The sequence below is a fragment of the Marmota flaviventris genome, chromosome 6, assembly GCF_047511675.1.
Source record: "Marmota flaviventris isolate mMarFla1 chromosome 6, mMarFla1.hap1, whole genome shotgun sequence".
NCBI classification, from domain to species: Eukaryota; Metazoa; Chordata; class Mammalia; order Rodentia; family Sciuridae; genus Marmota; species Marmota flaviventris.
In genome coordinates, this window is record NC_092503.1 from 19,937,123 (window position 1) to 19,951,394 (window position 14,272).

At 36.2% G+C, this 14,272-nt stretch overlaps 1 protein-coding gene across 1 annotated transcript in view; it reads left to right on the forward strand.

Annotated features, from left to right (window-relative positions):
* The first annotated feature begins 383 nt into the window (after positions 1-383).
* The window catches only part of Shprh (SNF2 histone linker PHD RING helicase), an 87,606-nt gene continuing 73,717 nt past the window's right edge, over positions 384-14,272 (forward strand). Inside the window, exons 1-5 of the mRNA XM_071612939.1 lie at positions 384-561; positions 3,682-3,876; positions 9,880-10,550; positions 11,719-11,848; positions 13,877-14,099. Coding sequence (XP_071469040.1) covers positions 9,912-10,550; positions 11,719-11,848; positions 13,877-14,099 — 992 coding nt within the window. The 5' untranslated portion in view covers positions 384-561; positions 3,682-3,876; positions 9,880-9,911. The remainder of the gene's footprint in view (positions 562-3,681; positions 3,877-9,879; positions 10,551-11,718; positions 11,849-13,876; positions 14,100-14,272) is intronic.

Consider the following 14,272-nt stretch of genomic DNA (forward strand, 5'->3'; position numbering starts at 1 on the left):
ATTGAATGGTAGTATACTGAATTCACCTTTATAGTTAAAATCACATCTCTACACAATTTACAACTGGATCTCTAGTTTAACATATTGCCCATGATTACCATATTTATATGTATTAATTAAGGTAAACGAATTACACCTATCCCCGGTTTGCCCCGCCCACATCTGCTAATAAGCCCCGCCTTCTGCTTCGGGATTCCAGCCAATCCTGTATTTCATAACATCCTTGAGCAGAGCTATCGCGAGACTCTCGCGGTAGCCTTAGATGGGCTTTAACTGAGTGGACTTGCGCAGAAGAGACGCATGAAGCCAGAGCGGGACACAGGGGGCGGGGCGCTCCGACGTGCGCGTTCACTTTGACCCCACGCTCCAGCGCGCACCCGGCAGCCGGGCGCTGTGGTTTCTGGGCCCCCCTGAAAGCCGACGCTACCCAGCATACCGCGCGCGTGCCCACCTTAGGCGGATGTTCGGTGGGCGGCGAATGCCTGCTGGGGGTCTGCAAGGGCATTTGAGGGACCCGGGTCTAGCGCAGAGAGACTCGAGAGGCTTGGATAACCAGCCGAGGTAGGTGCTTGGGTTATGGTGGGTCAGGGGTCAGAGGTTGCGGAGGGAAGACGTCTCTGGCCTCCCAGGGCCACGAAGAGAGGACTTGGGTGTCCCGGACCTCGGGAAGCGCAAGGGCTGAAGGGGAACGGCAGCGCGAGCCTCCCGGACCCCATCCTCTTCCCAGACTTTCGGGCCTCCGGACCGCAGCAGCTTTCTCGGGGGCTGGCGCGGGGCATGGGAAAGGTGGCCATTCTTCTCGCCGTGGATTGGGGCCTGCGGTGTGCGGTGTGGGGTCGAGACCACGCTTCACTGCCAGAGGGGCGGTAGTCGCGGTCGGCGGCCTTGGGGTGGCTTGTTTGCCCAGCTTGCTAGGAATAGTCGGCTGCTTCCAGCCCCGCTCCGATTCCTGTAACCTCTTTTGCTTCTTTTGGGAGGATAACTGGGTATCTTCGTATACTTACCTATGCCCCCTGGAGGCTGGCACTGGGCAGCCTCCCGGCTTCTTGGTGTGCGGGATTGTGTAGAGTTAAAGGGAAGGCAGGGACTTCCAAGTTCGTCTGACTGAAAGTTCTGTTACCTTTGGAGTTAGATTAATTACATTGCATTCAAAATCGCTCTTACACATTGTGCATTTGTGTTAGCTGGGTCCATGAAGGAAGGTGTGATTGTATCTGATGATTGACGATCCCTGTCAGATATACATTATTATTAAATTGTGGCAAGTAAACGTGAGCTCTTTTCTCAAGCAGCTCGGCATTTGCATGAGGTAGAAACCCTAGATGTTTGATGTTTTCCTACTTAAATTAACTTGAGACTGTCACTGAATAAAATAACATAATTTTGAAGTTGTTACTGCTATTTTTAGTTTTTCCAGTGGGCGATAGCAGGAATGATGACACTCCCTTGAGTAGAAGTGATCCATAATATCTGTACTGTCAAATTGTGGTAATACTGGATTATCAAGAGATTTCAAGTCCTTTGTAACAACTGGACTTTGTTTGCCTAAACCAACACCTTGGGCAGTGAAATGGCAAATGTATATTTCTAGTTGCCCTTGATAGCCTGAATCATGGTCCGTTATGGATTTGTTGTAATTCAGGATTTGTTTATCATTGAATGAAGGAATAAATCATTTGGAGGGGAATTTTTTAAATTTAATACTCATTTGTTATGTTCTCTTAATAACAGTTTATTTACTTTTTTAGCACTCCCTCTTATTTTCGTTAAAAGGTACAATTTGTTCAGTTCTTTTAACTTTTCCTGCCTCATTCTGGGCCAGAGACAGCAAAGAATATTTTTTCTATTATCTGAAGTCTGATAGAATGTGAATTAAAGAGACTTCTCAAAAAAGAAATGTGAATAAAGTACTGTAGATCCTTATAATGAAGGAAGATAGGAAGTTAAGAGATCTTTGTTTCACCTTGTTTTTGTATATCATTTTCATCCTGGCACTGACCTGGCTTTGGAGGTAAAATATTGAATAAGATACTATTCTTAGTCAACTTTCAAGAAATTCATAGTGAACCCTGGAGCAATTGGAATCAAGCATGAGAGACCCTTAAGTCAATTTCCTCAGTCATACATGTCAGGAAGGCTTTCTGGGGAATATAGGACAGCCACTGGGAGGAAAGTGTGAGAGGGTGTTTACATCAAAAGGCTTTTTGCATTTAAATGCAGGACAGTAAAAGTGTGACCCATACAGAAAACTTCACATAATTACACTTTACCCAAATACTAATATTTATGGAGGATGAAGCAGTAGAACAATCAAAGGTCTGATTCAAAAGGTATGAAGACACATGCATGGAAAAGGAAATGGGATTGGCTTACAGATGTATAGAATTTCACCAGTACTTATTAGCTGATGATTATCTTTGACCAAAAAATATCTTTGGTTTAAGACATTATCTCTGGATTCCTTAGGGAAAGAGTCAACCAGATATATATATATATATTTTTTAATCATGAATTTTGCTCCATTGAGAACTGAACAAAGGGAGAACATGCAAGAATGCCTCGTATTTACTTTTCTCCAATTTAATTATTATCGTTGATAAATAACTGAGTCTCTAATGTTAGGAAAATCAGGTTGAAATCAAACCTGTAAAGGAATGTACAGATTATATTGGCATACATGATTTCAAAGACACTGAATGGGTCTTACCAGAGAATGAATTAGTAGTTGAAAGAATGTGTTCTTGGTATACGAGTTTATTTTAAGAAATGTGTGCACACAAAAGACAAAAATTTTAAAAATGACACATTGCTTCTATTCATATTCCATTGGCTGGAACTAGTCATGGTACCTTACTAAACTGGGCAGCCATATCCCAACTAGTCTATACTTTGGAAGGAAAGAAATGGATTTCAGCAGGCAACTAGTTATACAGAATAAGGTTTCTCCATTTTGGCAACTCAGTGGAATAGGAAGCCTAAAACAGTAATGAGGATTGTGCCTGTGTCTTATCCCCAGACATTCTGATTTAATTGATTGGGCTACAACCTAGGATTTTTTAAGTGTTCTAAATGTGCGGCTAAATTTAAGAAGCACTGATTTATGGTCCCCATCCAAATTCAGTTAAGTAAAGTGTAGTTTAGAAGACTCTGAGCATGATAATGATAACATCTACCACATTGTGAATACATGCTAAACTTCTGTTACTGTTCTGTTGTACTTCAGTTATTTATAACTACAATCTTGCTGTCATCCCCATTTTAGAAATGAGAAACTGTCATAGAAAGGTTAGTTTACTATTTCAGTGACACATAGTTGGTAAATACCAAAGCTGGAATTAGAATCTAAGATTTCAAAACTCACATTTTTTTCTGTGAGCTTTGCAGATGTCATTGTTTTTTGGACCTTCATAGTTTGGTTTCATAGTGTGTGATATGTTCTGTGAATGGTGGTTACATAACTGTATGCCACCCATTTATCAAAACTCTTCAAATTGTACTTTTAAAATTTTATATGAAAATCATACCTAAAGTTGATTAACTTTATTGTGTGTGATACATTTTTGGCCCAGTTTCCTTCAACCCATATCCATGCTCTTTGCCATATACAATTCCACCCAGTAAAGAAGTGCAATAGATTTCTCTACATCTTAATTTTGTATCCATCAATGTGATTTGTTTTAGGTCATGGAACCTTAGTGATTTTGATGTATGAAGCACTTTGAAAAGTACTTGTGTGACTGGATTTGTGTTCTTACACCTCAACCATTGCCATATAATTGTTCCTGAGGCACTTCTTCTATCTCAGGAGGAGAATAAAAACTACGTAAGCAGAGCCAGACTCCTCCTAGAAACCTATCTTACATGAGCCACCCTCAGGTAACCTATTGATCTGTGAGAAAAAAATGATTTGCTGTTTCAAGGCATTGAACTTTGGGGTGTTATGTTATATTGCATGTGTGTGGTGGCAGTAATTAACTGATAAGCTGGTATAACCGAACTTACTAGGGTTCCAGTTGAGTGACTCAGTTTCACATTTTCAGTATGTGTTCTGAGGAGACTGTGACAACAATTAATGCTTAGGAAATTAGGGGCTTTCTATGTATTATTTCTCCAAGATAAAAGAAGATGGTAAAAAAGTCATTAACCATTGTCAGAGACTGATTATAATCCATCACTTGTGCATTCATAAACTAAGCATTGTCTAATGTGAATGACATTTTCATGATTGACTTAGATTAGCACTGTTTGATAAACTTTTTGCTATTTGAATGTTTTATGCCAGTAGTTACATATGGCTACCGGGTACTTGAAGTGCGACTGGTGAGACTGAGGAGCTGAGTTTTTAATAATACTTTTATTTATTTTAAGTTGAATTCTACACATAGCTTGTGTTACTTAGCTGGGCTTGGTTTAGCCAATAATAGACAAAAACTACTTCCTTGGAGCTGCTGTGGATACCATCCTTCTTTGAGTTACAGAGCCACTGTGTTCCTAAATAAATGTTCTGTCAGCAAGGAAGTGGGGATAGATGAGGTAGATAATTACTTCTGATTCTTTTATGGTTATTGGTCTATTCAGATTTTCTATTTCTTGGGCCGATTTGTTCATTGTAGATTGTTAGGAAATTATCTGTTTTATCTAGATTTTTTAAGTTTATTAGGAAAAAGCTGCTCTTAATATTCTCTGATGATTTTTAATTCCTGCATCTTTTTTTTTTTGCTTTTTAAATCAACTTTATTAAGATATAATTTACATATTATAAAATTTTATTTTAAGACTACAATTTGATGAGTTTTGATAAATATATGCTATTTATATAACCACCATTCATAAAACATTTCTGTTATCCCAAATCTTTCCCTCCTGCTCCTTTGCTCTCAGTTACTTCTTTCCAATTTCTGGCTCCTAGTAATCACTAATCTGCTTTATATCACTACATTTTAACTTTTCTTGACTTTCATATAAGTGGAATCATGCAGTATGTAGTCTTTGACAACTAGCTTCCTTTACCTTCTTTAATGCTTTGAAATTTTACCAATACTGTTATATACATCATAGTTATCTTTAAGGCTACTGAAGATTGACTCTAGAGTCTTATATGTGCTAGCTAGATAAGGGCTCTACCACTAGTCTTATCCCATCCCAATTTGTTTATTTTTATCATAGAATAGCATTCCATTGAATGAATATGCCACAGTTTGTTATCTCTTCAGCAGTTGATGGATCTTTGGATCATTTCAAATTTTTTAGCTCATCTAACATTATTAGATTCTGACAAACTTTTCCAAAGTGACTATGTTATATTAAAATATTTGAGAATTCAGTTTCTCACATCTTCAGTCTTTTAAATTTGAACATTCTAGTATATATAGTGGCATCTCATTGTGATTTTGTATTGACTTTATATTGTTGTAATGACTGAAGATGGTGAAAACAGTTTCATGTGCTTATTTGCTACTTCTAGATCATCTTTGGTGAAGTGTCTGTTCAAAATTTTTGCCCACTTTTTTAAGATAAAATGGTATTACTCCAATTTGTCTTATTGTTTATTTGCAGGAGTTCTTATATATTCTGTAAATAAATCCTTCATCAGATATTGTTTTGCTAATATCATCTCCCATCTATGGCTTGTCTTATTTCCATAACAGTATCTTACGAAAAGCCAAAGTATTTAATTGTAATGAAGCTTAATTTATCATTTTTTAATACTCTCAGATTCTTTTTTTGTGTGTGTCCTCTTTAAAATATTGTGTCTTTTTTATTATTATTATTTTTACCTGACTCAATGTTACTTGATTTTCTACTAGGAGTTTTCTAGTTTTAGCTATTTATTCTAGTTTATTATCTATTTTGACTTAACTGTTACATATGTTATGTAGTAAGCCTCTAGGTTCACTTTTTTTTTTCATATGGATACTCATTTATTGAAAGGGATATACCTTCCCTGTTGATTGCCTTTGAACTTCTCTCAAAAATCAATTGACCATACATGTGTGGGTCAGTTACTAAACATTTTATCTTTATTCATGGGCATTATGTCTGTCTTTACACTATTACCACAAGACTTATTGTTGATATAAGTCTTGAAATAAGTGTAATTCATTCAACTTTATTCTTCTTTTCCAAATTTTTTTGGTTCTTCTAGATGCTGGGCATTTCAGTATAATTTGTAGAACCAGTTTGTCAGTTTTTTTCAAAGAAACTTATTGGCATTCTGAATGGTATTACTCCAATTCAATAGATTAATATTAAGGAATTGATAATATTGATTATTTTGAGTCCTTCAGTCCATGAACATAATATGTCATATGATAATTATATTACTGTACTCTTTTATCTATTTTTACGTTTGCTGGAAAGTTTTTAGAATAATTTTTTAGATTAAAAAGTCAGTTATATCTTAAATTTGGAAACAAAAATTATAGTTACAGAAGCTTTTTATTTCTGCTTTTTGTTTTATTATGTAGACCTACATTTCTGTCTAATATCATTTTTCTTCTGCCTGAAAACAACTTCTGACATTTCTTATAGTATAGGTCTGTAGGTAATCAATCCTTTTGGGTTTTGTCTTTTTTCATCTTCATTTTTGAAATATATTTTGCTGGGTTTAGAATTCTAGGCTAGGAGAAATATCAAAAGCAGAGATAAGACTAATCTGGAGAGATGATGCTTTTCAGCAATTTAATTATGGTATACCCTGCTGCTATTGTAGTTTGTGTTTGTTGTTTTTAAGGTTCTTGTAATTTGCCCTTACTGGTTTTCATTAAGCCTTTTGGTTTTCTGGGTTGATTGTGTTCTTATCAGATTTTGAAAATTTTCTTGCATGGTTTTTTTCAACTATTTTTCTTACCTTCACTCCCTTTCCTGTTAGATTCCAATTGCATCAGTGTTAGATAGTTTTAACATTTTCTAGTAGGTCCAGGTGCTGTTTGTTGTTTTTAGTGTTTGTTTATCCCTTTAATTCATTTTCACTACTTGCTGCTGTTACTGTGTTTGAATCCACTCTGCTTTTTCCCCCATGTCTTTCTGCTATTGGCCTCTTTTCATTTCAGATGTAATTTTTCCATCTACATACCTTCCATTTCTCCTCATTATTGTCATGTTTTCTTCTACTTTCTTGAACATATTCAGAATATTTAGAATAACTGAATGTTTATATCTGGTAATTGTATCATCTGTGTAATTTCTAGATCTTTTTTTCTTTCTTGTCATGGTTCTTTACTGTTTGTTTTGTTTTGTTTTATGCCTGGTGATTTTTTTTTTTTGACATTTTGTTCAATTTTATGTTTGTTGTTTTTAAAGTTTGTTAGACTAGATTCAGAATGAACTCATTTTTGTTTTGTTTTGTTTCTGGGTGTTAGTCTAAAGCTAACTTGGGACCACTTATAAGGCAATTCTTCTGAAAATTCTGCATGTTACCTCCTGTATGAAAAGGGTATTTCTGTAAACTATCCCCAGTTATGTATGAGCTGCAGGGATTGTTCCACCTATTTCTTTTTTTCTCTGAATACTTTTCAGTTGTAGGTAGACACATACCTTTATTTTATTTATTTATTTTTTATGTGGTCCTGAGGATTGAACTGAGCCACAACCCCAGCCCCTGTTCCACCTATTTCTGGTGGTCCTTTCTCCATCTTTGTTTCCCTCATCCACAAATATAAATCATTAAATCATTATCATACATACTCAAGTGGTTCCTCTGTGTATCTTTAGAGCCCTCTGTGTGTGCACCTCCTATTTGATATTTTGTTGACGGGTTTCTGTTCGGGTGACTAAAAGGCTCAGGGGTTACTCCAGTTGAACTGGGCTAACTGGGCTGCACAAAATAACCGCACAAGAGACACAAATACCTTTTTCTTTGGAGTCGCTGTGACGGCTCCTCTGACCTTAAGGGTCTGCAGAAAGAGAGACAGCGAGAGCATATGCTAACCCCTTTTATTGAGGAAAAGCTATTCAAATGAGGCAAGGGGTCAGGTTTCAGGGGACTGAGTCTATCTTCGTGATGTCCACTGTCAGCAGGTTGACTGACATTTGGGTAGGCCACACCCAAGGGCACAGTAAGAGAAGGGACACACATACAAGGCACTTCCATGGAAGATTCTATCCTAAACTGGGCAAGGGGTTATATTACAAAAGAACAGGTGAGCATAGCTTCACCCATGGGGCTGTAGCAAGACACACCCATGCACGAGACACCAACCCTCAAACCCAAGAAGGGTGCGGAAAGCTCTGCCACATTTCTGTGACTCAGTGCCTCAGCACCTAACTGGGGAGTGTGACTCAGTCATGTGCAAGGTTGGTCTCCGTCATTTTGTCTTACAAATTCTAAAATGTTTCCTTAATTCAGAAGAGACCACTGGACTCTGGTTTCCTCCTATTGTTCCTGGAAACTGTCTCCTTGTAATAAGCTGGGAGAAGGGCCATCAAGAATCCTACTTCGCCTGGGATAGAGGGGTTTCCTGGGATTGATTACTTCCAGAGATTGAATGGCAAAATTTCCAGGTAAACCAGGAAGAGTCAGTTAGGCGCTATGAGATAATTTACTTGTTTCAGGGATCATTTTGACATTTGTTCTGTAATTATATTCATTCTGCTATTACTGAATCATTGACCTCCTCTCTTTCCCTTATTTTTTTTCCTTCTCTCGAATTTTAGCAATTTAATTTGCTTTTCCAAAAATTTTTAACACCTTTTTTATAACCATATCTTTTTGGTGTTATTACTTACTGCTTCTGTTTCATGAAAACAGTATGTTTTCTCCCTAAGAATGTGATGTTATTGACCATCTAGATTGTAAAGTGACTCACATTGTTCCATCTATTTCTTAGGTAAAAATTTGTCTTTTTTAGTTTTTTTTCTTCTCCTGTTGGTGGTCTCTAAATGTTTGATTGTTCCTTGTGAGCTTGTCTTTGCACTTCAAATTCCCTCCTTCACCTTTAATTGCTTCTGTAGCTTGCTTTAAGGGAGAATCCAACATAGCTGCTTCAACTTGTTTTCTACTGTGTTCAATGAGAGTGAGGACTGATGAAACCCGTCCATAGGTAGAGTCCATTGCCATCGACCTTTTTTTCCTATAATCAGTAACAAAAGGACATCTCTTCAGTTTAGGCAATACTCTCACTGGAAAATAAATGTCCCCATTACAGCTGCATTACTTTAACAAGAGAGAAGGTTGATATTCCATGATTGTCTGTGTCTGTGACCCTGTATTCACTTGGGTTCCACTAATAGGTCCACCACTTGGGCCTGGGAATCCTCTGGACGATGCTCCCTAATACATTCCTGCTGTCACTTAGTTTTTCAGTCTTATTCCTTCTATATTATTTTTTAGAAACTTCTCAAAGTTTCTGGTCAGCTAAGATTTCCCCAGTCACTTTGTTTTGTCTTATTTTAAACAGGGCTATGTGTTCTTGAATTGTTTCTTTAAAATACATTTTTCATTCTTTCTGGGATTTGGAGCACATAGTTAGGGATGGGAGTTAGTAGGAGTAGAGGACGGTAGGCTGCTTTGTGTGCTCAGTTCATCAAGAAATCAAAACACAGTTTCTTTTCTGTTCCACATTAGTCCATAATTTGATTTGTGCTTATTTTATATCTTCCCCTGAAATATAGCACAGTGCTGAGTATTTAGTGGAGACTCAGCAAATACCTGATAGGATATTTTATTTAACTTTTTTAATTGGTGCATATCAACTATACAGAATAATGGATTTTACTTTGGCTTATTTGTGCATGCATATAGCAATTCAAAAATAATATTTTTGTTTGTTTCTCTCTGAAGATTTCATGTTAAATTTGTGGTCTTTGAGTTTATGTTGAATTTCTCATCAGGGAATACTTACATACTAAAATCGTCTACTGGTTTCATTTGTCTTCTAGAGTTCACATTTACCAACCACGAGAAGGTGAAAATGAGCAACCGACGGAAACGCGCTTTTCCAGTGAAGGTAGATGAAGAAAAGCAGCAGCAGCTTCGTTGGAACATGCATGAGGACAGAAGGAATGAACCACTCACCTTGACTGATGATGAGCAGCCCTGCCCAGGTGCAGAATCCTCTTTTGCTGATTGCATCATTCTGGATGACAGCCCACAGGAAGAAGTGGTTTACAGAGACAAGAAGAGGTGTTCACAGTCTGGGAGTGTCTTGAAACTGACTAAAAAAGAAGAAACCATTGGTATTTTTTCCTCCTCTTCTGTAAAGTTGAGTATTGTGATTTCTCCCTATCATTTTGATAATTCTTGGAAAGCATTTCTGGGAGAAGTAACTCTTAAGCTTCTTCCTGAACAAAATTTAATTGAAAATTTTTCTGAAAGGAGTTTTACATTGATGAGTTCAGAGTTAAGCAATGAGTTCCTGATCTATGTTCATTCAGAATGTGAGGAGGTAAAGAAACAAGAAGAAGGCCTCAAAGAATCAATCAGCATTTGTGACAAAAGTATTCGAGTAGAATCATCCTTCACTGGTGAACTGTTAGAAGATTTGGGATGGCTGCAAAAGAAGAGAAGAATAAAACTTTACCAAAGACCAGAAGGAAATCACATTATCAAGGTATTCAGTTTCTGTGGTGTCTTTTAAAGTTCTTCTACATTAGCAGTTCATTTTAAAGTTAACTTGGAAAGTCTGAAAAACCAGCAATAAGTCTCTCATTATCAAGTTTCAAATACACTTTATTTGGGGCTTTCAGTAACTACAGAAAATGTATTATAGCTAATCCTTTCTGGACCACTTTTTTCAAGGAGATCCTCCTGATTCTTCTTTCCATCTGTCTTATCAATGTCTTCTTTTGGTCCTTATCATCTCTTCCTTACTATAACAATCATTTAACCATTTCTGTTTCCTGTTGTACCTTTTCAGATCCTTTATCTAGTTTCTGTACGTGTGTACCATGCATGCAGTTCTTTCCTGTCTGAAGAACTAAGTATAATTTTTCTAATCTGCTATACTAGTCCCTCCTTTGATATGTCTTTGAGCCTCATACTCCATCACTCTTTTTTTGTTCCAGAAACTCCAAATTGATTTGCTTCCGACAAACACTCTGCTGTCTTTCTGAATCTTTCCATTTGCTCTCATAATTCCTTCTACCCGGATTGTTTCCTTTCCTTTCCCTAGTAACTCTTGGTCATTTGTTAATATTCTGTTCAGAGTTTATTTAATCCATTAGTGGGTTTTAAGAAAAACCCCCCTCCCAGAATCAATTTTTATTTTGATTTTTGCTTAGGTCATTGTAGTATATTTACATTTTGGTTCACCACCCCCACCTGCCCATATTAGATACATTTTAGTGTTTGATCCAGTAATAAGGATTTCTAAACCTAACTTCATAAGAATTCTAGCATGTGTGTTAGAACCTTCTAAGGAAGTCTGCGTTTTTAATAAACTTCAGTGATTATTCTGATGCTCATCAAGTAAAGGAATTAATGACTTGGCAGGTAGAATTGGATGTTCTCATCACATTCTCCCAGGTTTGGTTTCAGTTAAGGAAGTATTTTTTTTTCTAAAAGCTAGACTGGTGTATCTAGCATAATAGACACTTGCATTATTGAAAATGAAAATATCCAGAGGAGATCTGGTAGATATTTAACTAGTACTTGTGTGGGGCAAATACTGTGAATACCTTTAAAAATGATGAAACTAAAAAAAGGTTTTTTTTCTTATGTCCTCATAAAGAATGGTATATTCCAAGTAAAACTATTTTTTTATTAACAATTCTTTGTAGGTTGGAATTTATATTCTGGAAGCTGGCCTAGCAAAATTAGACTTTTTGAGTGATGCAAATTCAAGAATGAAAAAATTTAATCAACTCATGAAGAGAGTGATGGAAAAGTTATACAATTTTATTATTCCAGGTAATTTTTAAAGTAAATTTTATATTGCTTTTGAATTGTGGATTTTTCTTTCAGCTCCTATACATTACAACCAGAAAATCAGGTAATGAAAATGATTTTAAAAATTTGTATGACCTATATAAAACACTGTGTGGCAAAATTTTACTTATTCGAAATGCCCTTGCTGATATAATTTATTTTACTGTGTTTGCTTAGCTCTGTGCTTAGTTTATAGTAAGCATTCAAGAAGTGTTTGCCAAGGTAATATGCAAGTTGAAAGGTAGTCTAAATGGATCTGAGGTAGTTGGATTTTTTGTTTTCTTGTGCAGAATTTTATCACAGCCAGAGATTCTTGGCCAGCCTTTGTTCCACCTCTCCTTTGCAGTTGTCAAGAGCTTGGTTCTCATAAAGACCAGATGACTTCACTCTGTTTCTTGGCAGAACATTGTATCCTTGGTCAGAATTGCAGTTTCAGAATTATCTGCCATTGGTGGCCAGGGGAGAGTGTGAATGATTTGGTGCATCCAACAGCACTACTGCAAAAACTGCTCAAATTTCTCTTTGAAGAATTGGTAGGGCAACATTATTTCAGTTGGAAATTTTAGAACATTTTCATACTGGAGTATTTTAGAAATCAGTTTCTAAGCTTAGTCAGTGAGTTGATTCTATAGCATATTATTTCATAATACTGCTACTAGTAAATTATTTTGCAAGTTAGAGATTTAGTGGAGAAAAATCTCTGGTTTCAGAATTAACAGGAATGCTTTCAAGTGCATGTAGATTCTTTAAAGTTACGATAAAAATCTATAATTCTTATAAAAATAATGGATTTTGAATTTTTAGAAACATGGTTTCTAAGAACAGTTCAAATTTAGATATTAGTACTAAATTGTAGAACTACCTAATTATACAATAATTGAAAATCCAATACAGTGTGTTCTTTTTACTGAAAACAAAAGTGAGCTGTATATTTTTGGTATAATCTTTTAGTTCTAGAGCATATGAATTATATAGACCTCCTTGAAACTAATTCATACATAAACGGTTCACTTTACCTTGAAAGAATGATATTTTTAATAAGGAATCAGCTGAAAGAAGTTACAAATTTATTAACAGTTTTTTAATCGAATTATTCATGTTAGAGTAAGCACTAGTTCTTGAATAGGACAGTTGTGCCAACTGAGTGAATCAAATGAATCAGATATTCCTCCCAAATTGACATTTAAGCACTTGTTTCCTAATTAGCAACTGCTTCTACCAAAAGCTTGTCCTTTTTTAGCATGAGAAATAGAATGAGAACTCTTGTCTTAACTTAATATACGTAAAAAAATTGATATTTACATATGGAAATATAATATATATATTTTTTTTATTTTATTATTATTATTTTTTAACAATAATGGAGATTGAATTCAGGGTTCTCTACCACTGAGCTACATCCCCAGTTCTTTGATTTATTTTTTATTTTGAGACAGGGTCTTTCTAAGTTTTCTAAACTGGCTTCAAACTTGTGACCACTTGCCTTAGTCTCCCAAGTCCCTGGGTTAAGGTGTGAGGCCCCATGCCTGGCCTGTCCCATTCTCTTCCCCTCTACCTCCCACCAACCCAGTTCAAATCTAAAATGATGTAAAAGTGAAATAAGTTATCATTTTGTAAACTTCAGAAGATATTCACAATCAGTTCCTGAGATGGTTATTACATACCCATAATGGGCCAATATGTCAGCTTCTCTGAAGAGTTATGAAAACAAGACCACCTTTTTTCCTCAGTGGTGAAGGGACAGATACACATAAATATTGCAATATACTGTTATATCCAAAATCTTGTGTGGGCAGAGGACTTTAATTCCAGCCAGAGGAAACAAAAGAAAGTGCCATGGGAAAAGTGGATAGATTTTTGATGAATGAAGAACTAATAGGGATTTCCAGTTGTAAAACACACTGAACAAGACCTGAATTGAGTGAGTGCATAGTATATTTTTAGGATAAAAATTGTGTATAGTTATAAAAGGTAAATCAAGTTGTGACTACATTGTTTTTGAATATACAGATGTGTTAGAAGAAGATGATGAAGATTCAGAGAGTGAGCCAGAGGGACAGGACATTGATGAGCTCTATCACTTTGTGAAGCAAGCACATCAGCAAGAAGCACTGTCTGTACAAGTGGATGTCCAGCATCCTGCATTAATCCCTGTGTTGAGACCCTACCAGAGAGAGGCTGTCAACTGGATGCTACAACAAGAGCATTTCAGAAGCACTCCTACTGGTGGCAAGTATAAGATGCTTAACAAAAGGCACCTTGGTTAGAGGGATTGGTGGGGGTTGGCAGTAATCATTAAGCAAAGAATATTGAAAAGATAGGATAGAATGGGTATTATTATGAACAAAATAATTTCTTAAGAAATCCTTCAAAATAGAAATCTACAAAAATTAATTTGTGGCTTTC